Source organism: Mus caroli, unplaced genomic scaffold (assembly GCF_978045245.1).
Source record: "Mus caroli unplaced genomic scaffold, Mus_caroli_1 scaffold_20, whole genome shotgun sequence".
Taxonomy (NCBI): Eukaryota; Metazoa; Chordata; class Mammalia; order Rodentia; family Muridae; genus Mus; species Mus caroli.
In genome coordinates, this window is record NW_028227275.1 from 13410354 (window position 1) to 13432404 (window position 22051).

General features: G+C 43.7%; 1 protein-coding gene and 1 pseudogene across 1 annotated transcript; one reads left to right on the forward strand and one right to left on the reverse strand.

Annotated features, from left to right (window-relative positions):
• Window positions 1-277: 277 nt before the first annotated feature.
• Window positions 278-15247, reverse strand: Gsto1 (glutathione S-transferase omega 1). Its single transcript, XM_021151759.3, has 6 exons — window positions 15107-15247; window positions 14906-15014; window positions 12182-12404; window positions 4015-4113; window positions 1546-1649; window positions 278-769 (listed from the first exon to the last, which is right to left on the reverse strand). Exons 1-6 carry the CDS (start codon window positions 15138-15140, stop codon window positions 616-618), a joined length of 723 nt encoding a protein of 240 aa, XP_021007418.1. The 5' UTR covers window positions 15141-15247; the 3' UTR covers window positions 278-615.
• A 6020-nt stretch (window positions 15248-21267) lies between these two features.
• Window positions 21268-21652, forward strand: LOC147000122 (small ribosomal subunit protein eS12 pseudogene; annotated as a pseudogene).
• Window positions 21653-22051: the final 399 nt, after the last annotated feature.

The following is a 22051-nucleotide window of genomic DNA, read 5'->3' on the forward strand; positions in this document are numbered from 1 at the left end:
AGAAGACAACTATATCTGCCTTATTTGGAAGGAAGGATTTGAAAGGGCTAGAAGTAGGAGCTAGTCAGATCGTTTGGTGGTTGTTTGCTGCTCTTCCAGAAGGGAAATTTGTTTCCTATCATCCCACAGCCTCTGCCAGTATCACCAGCTCCAAGGGATCCCGCAAACGCGCGCGCGCGCGTACACACACACACACACACTTTTTAAGAAATTAGAAACTGAGAGCTCAAGCAAGAGGCTACCCAGTCAATGTTGACCTGAGGTGGTTTGGACTCAGTTTTCGATGCTCACAAGAGGAATAAGAGATTTAATGATGGAAAGAATGAGGAAATCACAGTTTTCAGACATGAATAATCAAAAACTTGACATTTTTCTTGATATCCAAATCTAGATGTCTGCATCAAACCAGAGGTGGTGGCCTTGGGGATGGCAGTGAAGATTGTTAGGACCATTAGATCGGAGTGTTCTGAAATAGAAATGCAGTAGTGGGGCCCGAGGGGGCACCGCTTAGGCCAGAAGGTCAAATTGAGAAAGGAGCCAGTGAGAATACTGGATAAAATAAGCATGATATTCAATCAGTGAGGGGAAACAGCATTCGCTGCGGGCTCTTGCCCTTCAGAGCCCATAATCACAGGCCTCGGGGCTGTCCTGTAGGTAGAGACGTAAGTACTCGCGGTAGGTCTTGGCATCAATGTTGTGAGAGGATGCCACGGGGTCTTGCTGCATGGCTGCCATCCAGAGCTTGAGTTTGGGGGTGTGGGCTAGACACCTGTGGGAAGACAAGATGAGAGCTGTGAGCCACAGGAGCTAGACCAGCATCCCAGTCTCACCCACCACTGCAGTCTATCCCCCTAAACTCTTAGAAGTTGATCTTGAAACACAACTCTTTAAAATGCAAGCCGTAGACTAAAAGGCTTTAGCTTTGAGTGACATTGGGGTCTTTGTTTCTCAGAAGAGGAAGCCGAGTTGAGAGTCTCTTGGTCAGTCAGCAGAACTTCAAACTGAGAGACTGACAGACAACAGCCTTAAATGCCAACTTTCTATAGGAAACGGGAATAGAGGTAGCCCCAGATTGCCATGAGTTCTAGGACGTAGAAGTAAGCCAACACGGCTGACTGCAAACTCAAAGCATGAGTTTAAAAAGCAGTGTGGAACTCTTACAAGTAGGCGGGAAGTAGTAAAGATGTGTTAATACTAAGGTCTCAACAAACAGGGAAATGAAGGATACTATTTGGTTAATTAAACTTGTACTGATGGAGGGTACATATGCCTAAAATAAATTATTTACACCTGTGCGGATTTTTAGCCAGCAGAGGGTAAATTTTAAGACCCTGATATCATAGACAGATGATATCCTGTCCTCCCCTGGGCTGAACATGGGAATGAATGGGTGACCTGACCAATTGTGTGTACCCCCAGGACTTTCCTCTCTTGCTGGCTCAATTCATGCCAGTGACATCAATATTTATCTGGGTTCAGAAAAATTCCATACATCATAATACAGCTCTCACCCTAAACTATGCACAAAATATTCAAATGTCTTACTCCTTGAGCTCCAATGCTTCCAGTCGTTGAAACCAAGGCCAAGTAAGATAATCTACCATAGAGGGAGAATCTCCACCAAGGAAGCTCTTGTAATTATCCATACCCTGATTGTTAAAGGAAAAATAAGTTTATTTGTGCAGATAGAAAAACATCATTAAAAACAACAGAGGCAAATTAGGTAGAGAATGTGTTCAGTTTTTTGTTTTTTTTTTTTTTTAAATTGTCAAGATGTACTTTCATGCATGGGGTGCTTCTCTGCATGTAAGTTTTTAGTTGGAAACATAATTAAAACATCCTAGGAAGCCAGGCAGTGGTGGCGCACGCCTTTAATCCTAGCACTCAGGAGGCAGAGGCAGGCGGATTTCTGAGTTCGAGGCCAGCCTGGTCTACAGAGTGAGTTCCAGGGCAGCCAGGGCTACACAGAGAAACCCTGTCTCGAAAAACCAAAAATTAAAAAAAAAAAAAAAAAAAAAATCCTAGGAGTAGACAGAATTAACAGTTAAGCAGGTGACAATTATTTGGATAACCCTAAAGCCCAAATGGAATGTTTCTGAAACGGAAGGTGAATTGATACGAAGGTTTCACCGAAGAGGGAAACCGGGAGTATTATTAGGTTAATTAAACCTGAAGGAGGTAGGGCGCATATGACTAAAATTCATTATCTACTTAAGACACAACCAAAGGATTTTACAGAATCAAACCAACTTTCCCGTCATAAAAAGCCTCTGGTTTTCCTTGGAGATCCTTGTAATAGTATGCACTGTGGATAGATTGTTCATGTCTTTCTGATTATTTGTCTTCTCTCCACTAAAATAAGAACCTGATTCCAACTTCCACGCTGTCCCTCAGAAAAGCAGGAATTAGCAAATTTGATTTAATAACAAACATATAACTCCACAAAGAATTACCAGTAAAGAAACTGGACTATACACTACTGTAGGCACAAATCAAAATGCCCCATTAGAGAGAAGTTATTTTAGGAGATTAGAAAATTCATGATGCCAGACCCAAATGAAGATGTCAGAATGCTAAATTATGAGTTAAACCCATGAGTACATACAGAGAAATCTTTTTATTAATTAAGCCTATAATACACGGGAAAGTCCACTGAGACCAAGCTGCCATCCCAGTGACACTAAGATAGCTCAGTACCAGAAAAATCTACCTGTAAGACCACTTTGGGGAATCATAAAGTCGGCCTGGCATGAGTCACAGGGTTTTCAGGTTAGAGTCTGTGGTTTCCCAGGCACTTGTGAGCCTTTCAGTTCCTGAGAAACTGAGGCACTCCCTCGAGCAGTGGAGCAGAGCATTCAGGCCTCTTTGTGGTTCTCTGTATTCCCTTGGTAGTCAAGGAAGTGTGGAAACTTGACTGGACAATTGCTCTTAGACAATGATCTGGTGTACCCGGCATAGCTTGCAAATGTCATTGTATCCTGGCAACTACGACCGTATTGATCCTGGCAATTGCCATTATATTCTGTTCCTGATAAAGGAATAAAAAAATCTGATTGCTCGCAATAAAAATTGCCACTGCTTAAGTTTTGCTATGGACCCATATCAGGTGTCCTTGGCCTGGTAAATAAACAGGGACCCTTAGAGACCACAAGCATCAGGCTAAAGGGAACTGGCTCTGTGCATGTTCCGTCAATGTAACAGGCGCCAGGAACACTGAACGTTTACAGTGTAAGAATTAGCAGAGTAAGACTGGAGAGATGGATGGCTTGGGCTTAAGGGCATGACCTGCTTCTCTAGAGGAACACATGAGGTGGCTCAAAATGCCTGTAACTCCCGCTCCAGGGGATCCAACACCTATGGCCACACCCACCCTCGCATTCACATCATTAAAAGTAAAAAAAATAAAATCTTAAAAATAGCAACTTAGTAACAAGAATAGAGTGAATATATATATACTGGAAGGAACTCCATGCGTAGAATGGGATGCCAGGACACACCCATGGAAGGAAGCGCCTCTGCTTCTCCATGACTACGCTGGGAACAGAGTATCTCAACATCGCATAGAAGGAAAGAAGCGGTATCTATATTTTAAATATACGAACACAGGCTGAAAACAAGAATAGAAAACGGGGACAATAAAAAATGGGAAACGTAGGTGTTATTTTAATGTTGACGTGCTAAGTACTTCAAGCCCTTAAGCCATGTGTAGTCAGGCATGCCTGTAACACGAGCGTTCACTTGGCTGAGGCAGGAGGATCATGATTTTAAGGCCAGTATGGGCTGAACCGTGGGTTTGAGACTAGCCTGGGACACCTGTCTCAAAAAACTAAAACTAAAGTCAATGATGGTACTTTTAGGTGTCTTGATTTATATCATGAGTAGAAGAGCTTACAGAGATCTTTTGTGATTTATTTCTGACTGCATACTATTTCTAATTGTCAGTGATTTGGAGGCACAAAGAAATGCAGATATAGATCGTCATTTCTTACAGTGAAAGCCAAGAGAAGCAAGTACCTCCTCTAGCTTTGTGAATTCTTTCTCCAACGCTTCCTTTAGGCCCGGATAGTCTTCCTTTCTCTTCGCCCTAACAAAGCTTGCAATCAAAGGCGGCACCTGAAGGGAGAACAAGTGTTTAGTTTATCAGGGTGAGGCTAATGCCCTGCCCTGCCAACACACACATAACAAACGTACTAGAATCCCTCCAGAGTGCTTGACGGAATCACAGTGTTTACAGGAACCACGGCCTGGCATTTCAAACCTCTTTTGTAGACTAGGATGTGGGGCTGCTCCAGGTTGTCATTTGCAGATAATGGAACCCACTTATCAAGTTTGAACCAGAAATCTCATAAATGGACACTGAGTGGCCTAGAATTGAACAAACAGGCCTGGAACTATGGGAATTTTCTAAAATCATACTGAAAAATAGACTAGCCAAGAGGTACCAGCTGCTGCCAGTGCCAGCGAGCACTAACGGGCATTTGTACTGCCGCACGCTGCTCTTGCATTGCTTCCCCAGAATTTAATCTTGCAGCCATTGCCACCACCTCTATAACAGGCAAGAGACACCATCACCTTCTGCCTCGGCCACCTGGGTCCTGATGTTACAGGCATGCCCTGACCACACTCTGTGTGTGTGTGTGTATGTGTGTAGCTATACGCATAGGGGTGTGCAGGTATAACAGACCTGTGTATGTGCACATGGGGTCAAAGTGGAACATCAGTGACTTCTGTCGCTTGCAATCTTACTGCCACAACCGAATCTGTCACTGAGCCAGAAGTTTGCTGTTCTGGACTGACTGGGGTGTGAGCTTTCTGGATCTGGGTATTGCTCATCCCCCATCCCCAGCCACCAACACACACACACACACACACACACACACACACACACACACACACACGCCTGCACACATGCCTGCACACACACATACACACACACCATGCGATGCTGGGCTCACAGGCACACACAGCCACCCCAGCTTTTGAAGTGGGTGCTGAGGAGCTACATCTGAGCCCTCATGCTTGCAGAGAAGCACTCTTGCCCACAGAGCATCCCCAGCCATCCTGACACTAATTTTTAATCTCCCCAGCATGACATATAAATGTTCTAGCCACCTCCACTATTCTTTCACCGTTATCCTACTAAGCCAGATGATTCACTTGCTGTTTGCAATAGCTCAGAAACAGAATGTTCCCCTTGTCAATCTCCCTACTTCTAAATACTTTTAAAAAGCTCTTTCTTCATTCATAGACAAAATGTTCCTTTACAGACTTACCATACTATGGAAGTAATTCATCTGAATGTATGTAGCAGAGCACTGCTATTCTTGGTGTCTAAACACATACCCATTGGCCTTTATTAATACTGATTTGAATGGATCCACTCTGACACTAATTAAGATGCAGGCACATTCCCCAGGGACCTCAGTGCACTGTCCCTGCTAAAGACTGGCAGTGACAATTAAGAGCTGACACTATAGGAACCAGTATCAGAGTCTGCTCTAGGCAATCTGTGTTAGATCTGTCCACAGGTGAACTAACCCACTAGAAGTAAAACAGGGAGGCTGGCCCAAAGTGCACAGTATGACGCTTCCCAAGCTAATCGCACACCCCAGGCAGTGAGCGACCGACCAGCAGGGGAAACTCAGTCCTCATGTTCTTGGAGCAACAGGTCAAGAAGGCAGGCAGTTCTGAGGGCAGAGGGCCAACAGCCTCAATGAGGAGAAGCTTAGCGGGGAACAGAGCTGGAGTCCTGAGCAGCCTGGCCATGTTTCAGGAAGGCAGCAGGTCCAAGCATAAATATCAAAAATGTCTAATCTTAGTGAAAACGAGAGAAGACATGCAATGAGAACTGGGAGAGAAGGGAGAACACGTGGCAGACATAAAAAGAAATTTTTGGACTTTCTCTTCCGGTGACTGCCAGAGGAGAGCAGCATACAGCAAGCAGCACATCAGCTGTGGCTCACAGCAGTAGGATGTGTTAAGAAGCTGAGGCAGCGCCAAAGCAACACAGCTTCTGGGAAAGGTCCTGTTTTAGGCCTTCATCTTCGGCCAGGAGGAGGTCCAAACACCAGATATCTGTGCACCTTCCCTGTAAGAGGAGAGCTTGCCTACAGAGAGTGCTCTGACCACTGAAACTCAGAGGAGAGAGCCTGTCTCCCAGGTCTGCTGATAGAAGCTAACAGAATCACCAGAAGAACAATCTCTAAACAGAGACAACTATAACAACTAACTCCAGAGATTACCAGATGGCAAAAGGTAAACGTAATAATCTTACTAATAGAAACCAAGACCACTCACCATCATCAGAACCCAGCACTCCCACTTTGCCCAGTCCAGGGCACCCCAACACACCCAAAAAGCTAGACCAGGATCTAAAAGCATATCTCATGATGATGATAGAGGACATCAAGAAGGACTTTAATAACACACTTAAAGAAATACAGGAGAACACTGCTAAACAGGTAGAAGACATTAAAGAGGAAGCACAAAAATCCCTTAAAGAATTACAGGAGAACACTGCTAAACAGGTAGAAGACATTAAAGAGGAAGCACAAAAATCCCTTAAAGAATTGCAGGAAAGCCAGACCAAACAGGTGATGGAATTGAATAAAACCATCCAAGACCTAAAAAGGGAAGTAGACACAATAAATAAAACCCAAATTGAGGCAACGCTGGAGATAGAAACCCTAGGAAAGAAATCTGGAACCATAGATGCGAGCATCAGCAACATAATACAAGAGATGGAAGAGAGAATCTCAGGTGCAGAAGACTCCATAGAGAACATCGGCACAACAATCAAAGAAAATACAAAATTCAAAAAGATCCTAACTCAAAACATCCAGGAAATCCAGGACACAATGAGAAAACCAAACCTACAGATAATAGGAGTAGATGAGAATGAAGATTTTCAACTCAAAGGACCGCAAATATCTTCAACAAAATTATAGAAGAAAACTTCCCAAACCTAAAGAAAGAGATGCCCATGAACATACAAGAAGTCTAGAGAACTCCAAGTAGACTGGACCAGAAAAGAAATTTCTCCCGACATATAATAATCAGAACAAAAAATGCACTAAATAAAGATAGAATACTAAAAGCAGTAAGGGAAAAAGGTCAAGTAACATAAAGGCAAGCCTATCAGAATTACACCAGATTTTTCACCAGAGACTATGAAAGCCAGAAGGGCCTAGACAGATGTTATACAGAAACTAAGAGAACACAAATTCCAGCCCAGGCTACTATACCCAGCCAAACTCTCAATTACCATAGATGGAGAAACCAAAGTATTCCACGACAAAACCAAATTCACACATTATCTTTCCACAAATCCAGCCCTTCACAGGATAATAACAGAAAAAAAACAATACAAGGGCAGGAACCACGCCCTAGAAACAACAAGAAGGTAATCCCTCAACAAACCTAAAAGAAGACAGCCACAAGAACAGAATGCCAACTCTAACAACAAAAATAAAAGGAAGCAACAATTACTTTTAATATCTCTTAATATCAATGGACTCAACTCCCCAATAAAAAGACATAGACTAACAGACTGGCTACACAAACAGGACCCAACATTTTGCTGCTTACAGGAAACTCATCTCAGAGAAAAAGATAGACACTATCTCAGAATGAAAGGCTGGAAAACAATTTTCCAAGCAAATGGTAGGAAGAAACAAGCTAGAGTAGCCATCCTAATATCTAATAAAATCGACTTCCAACCCAAAGTCATCAAAAAAGACAAGGAAGGGCACTTCATACTCATCAAAGGTAAAATCCTCCAAGAGGAACTATCAATTCTGAATATCTATGCTCCAAATACAAGGGCAGCCACATTCATTAAAGATACTTTAGTAAAGCTCAAAGCACACATTGCACCTCACACAATAATAGTGGGAGACTTCAACACACCACTTTCACCAATGGACAGATCATGGAAGCAGAAACTAAACAGGGACACACTGAAACTAACAGAGGTTATGAAACAAATGGATCTGAAAGATATCTACAGAACATTTTATCCTAAAACAAAAGGATATACCTTCTTCTCAGCACCTCACGGTACCTTCTCCAAAATTGACCACATAATTGGTCACAAACAAGCCTCAACATATACAAAAATATTGAAATTGTCCCATGCATCCTATCAGATCACCATGGACTAAGGCTGATCTTCAATAACAAAATAAATAATAGAAAGCCAACACACACGTGGAAACTAAACAACACTCTTCTCAATGATACATTGGTCAAGGAAGGAATAAAGAAAGAAATTAAGGACTTTTTGGAGTTTAATGAAAATGAAGCCACAACATACCCAAACTTATGGGACACAATGAAAGCATTTCTAAGAGGAAAACCCATAGCTCTGAGTGCCTCCAAAAAGAAACTAGAGAGAGCACACATTAGCAGCTTGACAACACACCTAAAAGCTCTAGAACAAAAGGAAACAAATTCACCCAAAAGGAGTAGATGGCAGGAAATAATCAAACTCAGGAGAAACCAACCAAGTGGAAACAAGAAGAACTATTCAAAGAATCAACAAATCGAGGAGTTAGTTCTTTGAGAAAATCAACAAGATAGATAAACCCTTAGCCAGACTCACTAGAGGGCACAGGGAAAGCATTCTAATTAACAAAATCAGAAATGAAAAGGGAGACATAACAACAGATCCTGAAGAAATCCAAAACACCATCAGATCCTTCTACAAAAGGCTATACTCAACAAAACTGGAGAACCTGGATGAAATGGACAAGTTTCTAGACAGATACCAGGTACCAAAGTTAAATCAAGATCAGGTTAATGATCTAAACAGTCCCATATCCCCTAAAGAAATAGAAGCAGTCATTAATAGTCTCCCAACCAAAAAAAAGCCCAGGACCAGATGGGTTTAGTGCAGAGTTCTATCAGACCTTCAAAGAAGATCTAATCCCAGTTCTTCACAAACTATTCCACAAAATAGAAACAGAAGGTACTCTACCCAACTCATTCTATGAAGCCACAATAACTCTGATACCTAAACCACAAAAAGACCCAACAAAGATAGAGAACTTCAGACCAATTTCCCTTATGAATATCGATGCAAAAATCCTCAATAAAGTTCTCGCTAACCGAACTCAAGAACACATCAAAACAATCATCCATCCTGACCAAGTAGGTTTCATCCCATGGATGCAAGGATGGTTCAATATACGGAAATCCATCAACATAATCCATTATATAAACAAACTCAAAGACAAAAAACACATGATCATCTCGTTAGATGCTGAGAAAGCCTTTGACAAAATCCAACACCCATTCATGATAAAAGTCTTGGAAAGATCAGGAATTCAAGGCCCATACCTAACCATGATAAAAGCAATCTACAGCAAAACAGTAGCCAACATCAAAGTAAATGGTGAGAAGCTGGAAGAAATCCCACTAAAATCAGGGACTAGACAAGGCTGTCCACTCTCTCCCTACCTATTCAACATTGTACTTGAAGTCCTAGCCAGAGCAATTAGGCAACAAAAGGAGATCAAGGGGATACAAATTGGAAAAGAAGAAGTCAAAATATCACTTTTTGCAGATGATATGATAGTATATATAAGTGACCCTAAAAATTCCACCAGAGAACTCCTAAGCCTGATAAACAGCTTCAATGAAGTAGCTGGATATAAAATTAACTCAAGCAAGTCAATGGCCTTTCTGTACACAAAGGATAAACAGGCTGAGAAAGAAATTAGGGAAACAACACCCTTCTCAATAGTCACAAACAATATAAAATACCTTGGCATGACTCTAACTAAGGAAGTGAAAGATCTGTATAACAAGAACTTCAAGTCTCTGAAGAAAGAAATTAAAGAAGATCTCAGAAGATGGAAAGATCTCCCATGCTCATGGATTGGCAGGATCAACATTGTAAAAATGGCTATCTTACCAAAAGCAATCTACAGATTCAATGCAATCCCCATCAAAATTCCAACTCAAGTCTTCAAGGAATTAGAAAGGGCAATCTGCAAATTCATCTGGAATAACAAAAAAAAAACCTAGGATAGCAAAAACTCTTCTCAAGGATAAAAGAACCTCTGGTGGAATCACCATGCCTGACCTAAAGCTGTACTACAGAGCAATTGTGATAAAAACTGCATGGTACTGGTATAACGACAGACAAGTAGACCAATGGAACAGAATTGAAGATCCTGAGATGAACCCACACACCTATGGTCACTTGATCTTTGACACGGGAACAAAAACCATCCAGTGGAGAAAAGACAGCATTTTCAACAAATGGTGCTGGCACAACTGGCGGTTATCATGTAGAAGAATGCGAATTGATCCATTCCTATCTCCTTGTACTAAGGTCAAATCTAAGTGGATTAAGGAACTCCACATAAAACCAGAGACACTGAAACTTATAGAGAAGAAAGTAGGGAAAAGCCTTGAAGATATGGGTACAGGGGAAAAATTCCTGAATAGAACAGCAAAGGCTTGTGCTGTAAGATTGAGAATCGATAAATGGGACCTCATAAAGTTGCAAAGCTTCTGCAAGGCAAAAGACACCGTCAATAAGACAAAAAGACCACCAACAGATTGGGAAAGGATCTTTACCTATCCTAAATCAGATAGGGGACTAATATCCAATATATATAAAGAACTCAAGAAGGTGGACTCCAGAAAATCAAATAACCCCATTAAAAAATGGGGCTCAGAACTGAACAAAGAATTCTCACCTGAGGAATACCGAATGGCAGAGAAGCACCTGAAAAAATGTTCAACATCTTTAATCATCAGGGAAATGCAAATCAAAACAACCCTGAGATTCCACCTCACACCAGTCAGAATGGCTAAGATCAAAAATTCAGGTGACAGCAGATGCTAGCGAGGATGTGGAGAAAAAGAAACACTCTTCCATTGTTGGTGGGATTACAAGCTTGTACAACCACTCTGGAAATCAGTTTGGCAGTTCCTCAGAAAATTGGACATAATACTACCAGAGGATCCAGCAATACCTCTCCTGGGCATATATCCAGAAGATGTTCCAACTGGTAAGAAGGACACATGCTCCACTATGTTCATAGCAGCCTTATTTATAATAGCCAGAAGCTGGAAAGAACCCAGATGCCCCTCAACAGAGGAATGGATACAGAAAATGTGGTACATTTACACAATGGAGTACTACTCAGCTATTAAAAGGAATGAATTTATGAAATTCCTAGGCAAATGGATGGACCTGGAGGGCATCATTCTGAGTGAGGTAACACAATCACAAAGGAACTCACACAATATGTACTCACTGATAAGTGGATATTAGCCCAAAAACTTAGGATACCCAAGATATAAGATACAATTTGTTAAACGCATGAAACTCAAGAAGAACGAAGAACAAAGTGTGGACCTTGTGCCCCTTCTTAGAATTGGGAACAAAACACCCATGGAAAGAGTTACAGAGATAAAGTTTGGAGCTGTGACGAAAGGATGGACCATCTAAAGACTGCCATATCCAGGGATCCATCCCATAATCAGCTTCCAAATGCTGACACCATTGCATACACTAGCAAGATTTTGCTGAAAGGACCCAGATATAGCTGTCTCTTGTGAGACTATGCTGGGGCCTAGCAAACACAGAAGTGGATGCTCACAGTCAGCTATTGGATGGATCACAGGGCCCCCAATGGAGGAGCTAGAGAAAGTACCCAAGGAGCTAAAGGGATCTGCAACCATATAGGTGGAACAACATTATGAACTAACCAGTACCCCAGAGCTCTTGACTCTAGCTGCATATGTATCAAAAGATGGCCTAGTCGGCCATCACTGGAAAGAGAGGCCCATTGGACTTGCAAACTTTATATGCCCCAGTACAGGGGAACGCCAGGGCCAAAAAGTGGGAGTGGGTGGGTAGGGGAGTGGGGGGGGGGGAGTGTATTGGGGACTTTTTGGATAGCATTGGAAATGTAAATGAGGAAAATACCTAATAAAAAAATTAATTCTAAAAAAAAAAAAAATTTTTTTTTCACCAGGGGTAGGTCAGGAAAAAGAGCCAGGAGGGCTGGGCTGACTGCAAGGCAAGCAGGGAACAGAGGGTGGCAGGGCATGGCGAATGTAGTTAAAGTCCCCAGTGCCTGAACCATCACAAAGGCAGCACTGAGTTAGCCTAGAACAAAAGGAGGGTTTTGGTTTTGGTTTTGGTTTTTTTCAAACATACCTTAGAGAATGACTCAAGGGTCATCTTCTGGCGCGCCTTCTTGTAAGGGTCATCTGGAAATAACTTCTTCTCTGGGTACGCCTCATCCAGGTACTCACAAGTGATGATAGATTCGGTGACCAAGTGACCCTGGCTGTTCTCCAGAACCGGCACCAGCCCAAGGGGATTCTTCTCAAAGAACCACTCGGGCTTATTCTTCAGGTTGATGTTGATGACTTCGTGCCTGAAAGACACAAGGCGACTGAAGAGAGCGAGGCAGTTTCTGTCCCTGTATTAGTGTGGCCCGATTCCACCATCCACTTAGTGGAGGAGCCTTGAATGGAGGAGGAGAGTTCTGACCACACTGCACCCGAAGTTTAAGACCCTGGGTCAGATGCCCTCCTGCAGGCGAGCAGCCAATGTTCACTTTTCTGTTTATCTGACTTGCTTCCCTTCACATCTCCATGATCCACCTTTGTCACAGACTTTAGACTTTCCTTCTCTTGAACAGTGGAAGACCATGCATTGAGCATTTTCATTATCCACTCATTTGTCAATGGCCATTGGCAGCGCACCGTGGTGAACAGTGCCATACTAAACATGGGAGGGCTGGTGTCTTCTGCATCCTGACAGGAGGCAACCAACTGGATTGAGCACATGTCCACTCAATATATTGGAGTCAGTCTGACAAAACCTCATTTCATTTTTATTCAGTTCAAAGGGAGTTGAATTGACTCAACTGAATACATTTTGCTAATATGAATTTTGAAATCCTTGTTTATAAGGATTTTTTTTTAATCCTAAAAAAGTCTCATAAAATGAACCATGTTGAACCCACATGTTTTGGTATGTTTTCTTTAAAAAGATTTCAAAATCATAAAAAGTATGAGACTAGACAAATAGTCTAAGGGCACTTGCTGCTCTTGCAGAAGATTGGGTTCAGTTCCCAGGACCCATGTCAGGGGTCATAACTCCAGTTTCTGGGGACACAATGCCCTCTTTTGCTCTGTGGCATCCCGCAAGCACATAAACTCATGCACAGGTGCACACACATGAACATAAAGATAAATTTTAAAAAGTATACAAAATAAATTTTAAAAAAAAGGAATCCATTGGAGCCAGGGCTAAATGCAGATTGTAACTGTGTATGCCTTGTATCCTGCAGAGACTGTAGGAGACAGGAAAGAATTCTAATCCTTAAAGCGATGTCCGAAGAACTCAAATCAGGCACAGTGTCCACTAGGAGAGACCACTCAAAAGTAACCCATCCCAACACGTCTGATTCCCCATGTCTTCACCCACAACAAATCAGATTTAGCTTATGGATTTCAATGCATAATCCCTCACAAGAACAAATAGCCAGTGTGAACACTGAAGTGTGTGTGTGTGTGTGTGTGTATGCAAGCAAGTTAAAAGGTTTACAGAATAATGAACATACAAGCCACCTGTCATGGGAAAAACAAAAGCCTTTGCCATAGAATAGTGTCCATCTCTGAGAATTATATCTTGAAAATGGAAGGCAAGTCCTGGGCTCTGGAGATCAAGAACACAAGTGAATGCTGGAAGCTTGGCATTTTGAGCCAACACTCAGCACAGCTGAGCCCACAGGCTAGAGGATGCTCCTTAGAGAGAGTATGCAACACACATGCCCTGTGTAAGATGCTACTGCCCCAGACAAAGTTTCCTGGTTTAAAATCGGTCTGTGAACAAAGAGTAGTAATAGACACTATCTGAAGGAACCCTTCTCCCCGTAAGGGCCCCCACCCCTGTTATGGTAAAGTAATTTCAATATTGCTTGGGAAATCCTGGTGCAAAATAGTAGGAAACACATCACACAAGGCATTGTGCCCTGTTCTTGGACTCTCTCATTGTATTAGAACAATAAATATCTTATTTTTTTCAATTCAGTTTGAGTTTCTTAGTTAGAGTGAAAGTTCCAACTAATATAGAAAAATTGCTTTTTAAGAAAAAAAAATACGTTCTTGTGTTCAAAACCAAATCTCCCATCCAAATGAAATTAAAATCGTTACAAAGTGACAGTTAATTTTCAAATACTTCCTTAGGTTAAATATTTTAACATTTAGGGAAAAGAACTGCCTGCCTAGCCAATTCTCCCCACGGACTAAAAGTCGTTTACGAATTGTAACTGCATACATGAACTTTTTCTTAAGGGTGAGCTTCCAAACAGAAGGTATCTAATAATTGTTCAAAAGATCCCCCAAGACATTGGAAGGGAAATGATCCAACGAACATGGTATCGGGAAAAGCCAAGAGACTCACCAACTGTAGATAACCCGTAGGTCAAAGACTGTTTGGTTATGGAGGCTTTGCAAAGGCTTGACTCTGACTCTACCTTGTGTTTACAACCCAAATGGCTGTGCACACGGCTCAGAACTCTGCTAGGCGGGTGACCTTTGTGCAACAGCGAAGCAAGCCTCTAGTTCACCAAGAATCCCAGGACCGGAGCTGAGACAGCCGCCCCAGGGTTCCGCAATCTTGTATAAACCACCAACCTCACCGGAAAAAAAAAAAAAAAAAAAACAAAACGCTTTTTTGAGCCCCAGACTGCTTAAACAGGCTGTCCTAGAGCCCTGGAGCCCATGACAATTCTCCCCTTGAAAAGAGGGTGAGCAACTAAAGTCTCCTACAAAAGGCTGAGAATATTTCCCCCTGAACACAAAGCCAACGCCCCGAGGGGTTGAAGCCGGCCGCCAGCGGCTCAGGAGTCGTCGCCCCCGTCCTTACCGGATTCCCTTGGCCTTCAGGACCATCAGCGTCCTCTGAGCGAAGGGACAGAACCTCATGCTGTAGACGCGGATCTGGCCCTCCGGGACCGGGCCGGGGGGCGCGCTTCCTGCAGGAGAGAGGAGACAGTCACGGCCCGGATCGCACGGGGATCCCGGGCATCCCCAGTACACAGTGCGTCACCGACACCGGTAGCCTCACCCTTCCCCAGGCTCCTGGAGGATTCCCCCGACATCGCTGCGCCGTGCAGGCCAAGAGCCACGCGGGTTCCGCTCCCGCTTGCGGGCGACTCTGGAAACACGAGGTCTTGTTCTGTGTCCTAGAACTCAGCCCCGCCCAGACCGCGCCTCCTGGCCGGGAGCCGCCTCCGCGTTTAAAGGGAAAGCATCGGCCGCTGCGATCCTGGATCCTGATGCTGTGTGACCTTAACCCGTGGGCTCCCAGGTTCTCTGCGGCGGTAGTGCAAGGAGGAACAAAACCACAGAGACACACATCCCGCCTCCACACAAGGGGTCTTGCGGTTTCTTGTGTCACGTGATGACCACCTGGAGCGGGCCAAAGCAGAGATGCTCAGAGAGAGCCACCCCATCCCTCCAGGCAGAAGGTTTCCTGTCTGACTTCACACAGGACTCTGGCCCTGACCTCCATACCTCCCACACCCACTCCACTGGTATGTGAGCTCTAACTCTGCCCCCAAATTTCCAACATTCTAGAGGGGTCTAGGTGTAACCTATGACTCCCTGGAGGTGGTCTAGCCACCTGGACGGTCTTTTCTTCTGTCAGTACTAGCTTACTATAAGCTGCCATCCCTATAGTCACCTACAGAGGCATATTTCGGCATATAGAAAAAAGCACACATCTGGATGTTATTAGCCTCCGGACGCGGTTGTGCTTTCAAAATTCCATCCATAAAACATTTGTCTGGAAGCCTAGAAAGAGCACACGCTGGTTTAAGCACAGTGGGCTGAGGGAATTTAGCCTTTTGAGTCCACAGGGGGAAAAATAAAATCTGGCCAGAGGGCTTGCGAAAACTGCTGTCTTCTTACTCAGGCGTGAGGAGAGTTTGCACTCCAGGATTCACATAGCTCGTGGATAAAAGCTACTAACTCCGGGGCTATTTATGAAAGAGCATGCCTGGGTTTTGTTTCCAGCTCTGTTGTTGGAGAAGCAGAGAATGCCCTTGGAGCCAGCTCCAGTTTTGATCCTGGCTTCTCCCTCTGTGCTCACTAGAACTACGGAACAAAGTGCCAAAGTGACTTAAACGACTGATACGTCTAACAATTGCGGCCAGGACATGGCAGCACCCTAGCAGGCAGGGCTTGCTGTGGATGAACTAGCAAACATGAATTCTTCAAATAAAGAAAGAGAAATATACAGTTACAGAAACCCACTGTGCTACGTTACTGGTGGCCATTATAGTAGGGATCACGCCTAAGTCCTAGCAGCTGAGAACATAGCCCTCAAACATCTGGGCATATATCTCTACTGGCCACAGTCAAACTGCCACGGGACTATATAGTTTGTAGCTGTAACCTTCAATAATTAACCTGAAGAGATTAATCTGAGTCGACTATATTGTAAGAAGATGAAAAAATTAAAAACCCTAGTGACAAGAAATAGTTTTTAACCTTCTACGTAATGTCCACCTTCACTGCCCAGATGTGTCCACCGGATGCAGCAACCTTCTGTCACTTTTCAGGAGAGTGATGGGTAATTTCATAACTGTCCAATTTATAATCTATATTGACAGGATCAAGTTCAGGTTGTTGAAGGTCTTATTAACCGCCTCGCAGATGGTGTTTTAATAAAAAACTTTTATTTCTATATGTTACGAATAGCTAAAATATCTGATTATTAGCTTATATAACATCTCATTCCAGATATCAGAGGATGTTCCAGATAAGCTCCAGTCATTCCTATAAACCTGAAGACACCATGAATTCTGGGAGTAAAAGAACTCCGAAGATAGATCATCTCATAAGAAAATTATCCCCAAACAGCAGCCACCATCCTTTGGCAACCAAATTGTCCACACAAGTAATAAAGACGCCTTCAAGGTCATCTTGTAGAAACAGACTGAGCCACTGTTCAACCAAACCACAGCCTGACCAAGCCATAGCCTGGCCAGCACTGTTTAATAGATTGCCTCTCACCACTCCCCCAAATTCTTCCTTTCTTTAAATCTACAACCATGTCAGCATGGCTTAAAGAATGAAACACTTAAATGGCCATTTTGATTAAAACCTTTTCATACATTTTTACGATTACTTTCATTTCTTTCTTTGGGTCAGAGTTGGGCCTCTAGCCTAAGACTTTGGTTACATAAACTTTTCTGTTTGATTTCATTAAGTCTGTAGCTGTCCATAGCAGGGAAAACAGACTTCATTAGTTTCCATGGAAAGATACTAGCTAAATAGTTGAATGAACAAGCCAGAAAAGCCCAGAGTCTGCTCAGTGAATCTACATCTGCATCTGCATCTGCATCTGCATCTGCATCTGCATCTACATCTACATCTGCATCTACATCTACCTCACAATAAGAAGCCATGCAGAAGCCCGGCGTGGTGGCGCACGCCTTTAATCCCAGCGCTTGGGAGGCAGAAGCAGATGGATTTCTGAGTTCGAGGCCAGCCTGGTCTACAGAGTGAGTTCCAGGACAGCCAGGGCTACACAGAGAAACCCTGTCTCGAAAAACAAAAACAAAAAAAAAGAAGCCATGCAGGGACAAACGGTTCACAAATAAAGGAGCTTAAATTTTAATTTAAGAGGAGAGGAGAGTAAAATGACTTAGTTGGGTGCCACAAACCGACCCTGGTCGGCCCCCCTCAATCCGTAGGAATCAGGAGTTGGGACAGATGGGCATAGAGTCGGCGAGAATTGACACAGGAGAGTGTGTTGGATCTGAATGTAATTTGTCAAATCGAGCATCAAACTTTTTATACAGAAGAAAACAGGGAAGTTAGGTGACACACTGGCAAGGTACAATGAGGTTACCGGATTCTTACACAAAACAGAGGAATGCAAACACGAAGGACTGGCAGGAACCAGCTGGAATAAAATTCAATGTTAACAACTGGGATCAAAAGCAGCCCCATCTAAGGTCCACTTACAGGGGCAAAGGCTTCGGGCCCTTGCCATAGTTCCTACTCTAGTCTATTGTATAATCCACCTTCCCCCTAGGTCATTGTGAATTCTTGTGTATGGGTGTAACTCAGCTATCTATAGTTCTAAGTATCTACTCTGGTTCCTCCTTAGACCATAACCTTCCTTCTTCCTAGTTGATGGTAAATTCCTGTGTAGGGCAGTGACTTAGCTATCCATGCCCAGGGTTGGCTCAAGGACTGACTGCCTAGGACTGGTGAAGAATCTTACTTAGCTATATGTCAAAAATTCAATCCTCAAAAAAAAAAAAAAAAAAAAAAAAGGCCGGGCGTGGTGGCGCACGCCTTTAATCCCAGCACTCGGGAGGAAGAGGCAGGCGGATTTCTGAGTTCGAGGCCAGCCTGGTCTACAAAGTGAGTGCCAGGACAGCCAGGGCTACACAGAGAAACCCTGTCTCGAAAAACCAAAAAAAAAAAAAAAAAAAAAATTCAATCCTTAGAAGCACTTATAATAAAGCAATATTAAGGGAAAGCACACAGATCCATTTACCAACTAAAGCAAGGACATTGGAGCATTCCTTATACAGATGCCACGGTTCCAGGAGACTAAGTTTCCATGAACTTTTTGCCTCAGGACCACGCCCAGGCTTTTTGGCCTGTCAGGCGGGTCACTACTGGAGTAGATGTAGCAGTTGGGCTTATTCATATAATGGACAGTTAATAGGTGTCTTAGTCAGGGTTTCTATTCCTGCACAAACATCATGACCAAGAAGCAAGTTGGGGAGGAAAGGGTTTATTCGGCTTACACTTCCATACTGCTGTTCATCACCAAAGGAAGTCAGGACTGGAACTCAGACAGGTCAGGGAGCAGGAGCTGATGCAGAGGCCATGGGGGGATGTTCTTTACTGGCTTGCCTCTTCTGGCTTCCTCAGCCTACTCTCTTATAGAACCCAAGACTACCAGCCCAGGGATGGTCCCACCCACAAGGGGCCTTTCCCCCTTGATCACTAATTGAGAAAATGCCTTACAGTTGGATCTCATGGAGGCATTTCCTCAACTGAAGCTCCTTTCTCTGTGATAACTCCAGCTGTGTCAAGTTGACACAAAAATAGCCAGTACAATTGACCCCTTGTCAACTTGACACATAAACACATCACTAGTAAGCCTCAACCCTTACATTCTTATTCATCCCCAAGATCTAAATAACTTTAAAAGTCCCACAATCTTTACATATTCTTAAAATTTCAATCTCTTTAAAATATCCATCTCTTTTAAAATCCAAAGTCTTTTTACAATTAAAAGTCTCTTAACTGTGGGCTCCACTAAAACAGTTTCTTCCTTCAAGAGGGAAAATATCAGGGCACAGTCACAATCAAAGCAAAAATCATTCTCCAACCGTCCAACGTCTGGGATCCAACTCACGATCTTCTGGGCTCCTCCAAGGGCTTGGGTCACTTCTCCAGCCATGCCCTTTGTAGCACACACGTCGTCCTCTGGGCTCCAGATGCCTGTACTCCACTGCTGCTGCTGCTCTTGGTGGTCATCTCATGGTACTGGCATCTCCAAAACACTGCATGACCCCTTCAGTCCTGGGCCTTCAATTACAACTGAGGCTGCACCTTCACCAATGGCCTTCCATGGCCTCTCACAGTGCCGAGCCTCAGCTCCTCTGCATGACCCCTTCATGCCTTCAAAACCAGTACCACCTGGGTGACCCTTACACATTACCAAGTCCCGCTGCAGAAGGAGTACAACCTTGCCTATCTCTGGAACACAGCCTCTTTGTGCTTTCAGAAAACACTTCCCAGAAGATGTCACCTCAACGATGCTGGTCTCTTCTTAATCACTGCTAATTTCTTAGCTCCAGCTAACCAGCATCAATAGTCCCAGTAATGCAAAGTTTTTGCTTTAGTAGTTCTGGTATCTTGTTAATCACAGCTGATTCTTCAGCCCCAGCTAACCAGAACTACAAAATCTTTACAATCAAAACAGCAATGGCCCTGAAAAGAGTCTTTAATTTTCCCTCTGAAATTTCACAAACCAGACCTCCATCTTCTGCACTGTTCTCAACATTATCTTCCAAGCTCCTACAAAACATCTGACAGAGCTCTTAACAATGAATGGATATTCAAGCCCAAAGTTCCAAAGTCCTTCCACAGTCCTCCCCAAAACATGGTCAGGTTGTCACAGGAATACCCCACTCTGCTGGTACCAATTTGTCTTAGTCAGGGTTTCTATTCCTGCACAAACATCATGACCAAGAAGCAAGTTGGGGAGGAAAGGGTTTATTCGGCTTACACTTCCATGCTGCTGTTCATCACCAAAGGAAGTCAGGACTGGAACTCAGACAGGTCAGGGAGCAGGAGCTGATGCAGAGGCCATGGGGGGATGTTCTTTACTGGCTTGCCTCTTCTGGCTTCCTCAGCCTACTCTCTTATAGAACCCAAGACTACCAGCCCAGGGATGGTCCCACCCACAAGGGGCCTTTCCCCCTTGATCACTAATTGAGAAAATGCCTTACAGTTGGATCTCATGGAGGCATTTCCTCAACTGAAGCTCCTTTTTCTGTGATAACTCCAGCTGTGTCAAGTTGACACAAAAATAGCCAGTACAATAGGCATTCATAAACTACCAACTCAAATGCATCCAGAAATATAACTGGTCATAAAAGGAAGGAGCAATAGGAGGCATGTTACGATTGCATGTCACCTTTCAGATGTGCAAAGTTAAAGACATTGGCAACTGCAGCACACACGCATGTGACAGAATTAAAAACAAAAACATTATGACCATTGTTTAGGAGAGTGTGTCCCTCCTACACGAAGGAAAGGAATGGGAGAGAGGGGAGGGCCTGTTCATGTTGTCCAAGGGATGATTCAAGGGTTTCTTCCACTTTCAGTTCAACTGGAAGATGGCTTCTAGCCAACGGCCCTGCTGTGACACAGGATGAAGTGGAGTTGGCGGGGGGGGGGGGGGGGGCAAGAAAACTTCCTGTGCAATTTTTTACTGTGTAATTCAGAAAAGAAATTAAGAACATGATCTTTTCTTTTTCTTTTTGAGGCAGGGTCTCTCTGCATATTCCTGTCTACACTAGAACTCACTTCATAGCCCAGTCTGGCTACCAGTTCACAGAGATCCACCTGTCTCTGCCTTCCAGAGGGCTGAGATAAAGGTGTGTACCGAGCCCAGCTAAGAAACTGGATTCTTTAGAATACACAAGCACCTTTCCCTGTCACTGCTGAGGCCTGTGATCTACCACCATGGCCGAGGAAAGCATTGCCGCTAGAGGTGTGATGGGTGTCAATACTCCAAGAGGTTCTGAAGACCGCCATCGTCCATGGTGGCCCAGCACGTAGCACCCAGTATAAAGCTGCCAATGCCTACATAGAAAAGTGTCACACCCATCTGCGTGCTTGCATCCAATTGTGATGAGCCCACATATGTCAAGTTGGTGGAGGTACTTATGCTGAGCACCAAATCAACTTAATTAAGGTTAATCACTGCAGGAAACTAGGGGAATGGGTGGGCCTCTGTCAAGCTGGTGGAAAGGGAAAAATGGTTGGTTGCAGCTGTGTAGTGGTTGAGGATTACAGCAAAGAATCTCAGGCCAAGGACATTACCAAAGAGTACTTTACATGCAAGTGAAAGACCCTGACCGAATGTAAAAGGTCACAGAAGCCCTGAAATTGGCAAAATAGATTTGATTGTTAGTAGAACTAGCTTCACTGATTTAGAAAAATAGAGGTGCACAATGCTCTGGCCGCTCCTTGAACCTGTGTGTCTGCCAATGTTCTGACCGTTCCTTGAACCCAGGTGTGTGACCACTGCTTGCACCTCACTGCCAGGTGTTTGTGATATTGGTTGCTAAAATAGAGTCAGAAAAATCTCCCCAGCAACCACAGCAGGGGCCAATCCGGAGTTACTACACCTGCATTAGACTCTTTCCTTGTTTCCCTCCCATATCCATTTCTTGAGAAATCATTTTACATTGTTTAGATCTGGAAATCCCCTACTCCCCCCTTCTCCTTTCCCCCCTGAGGGCCT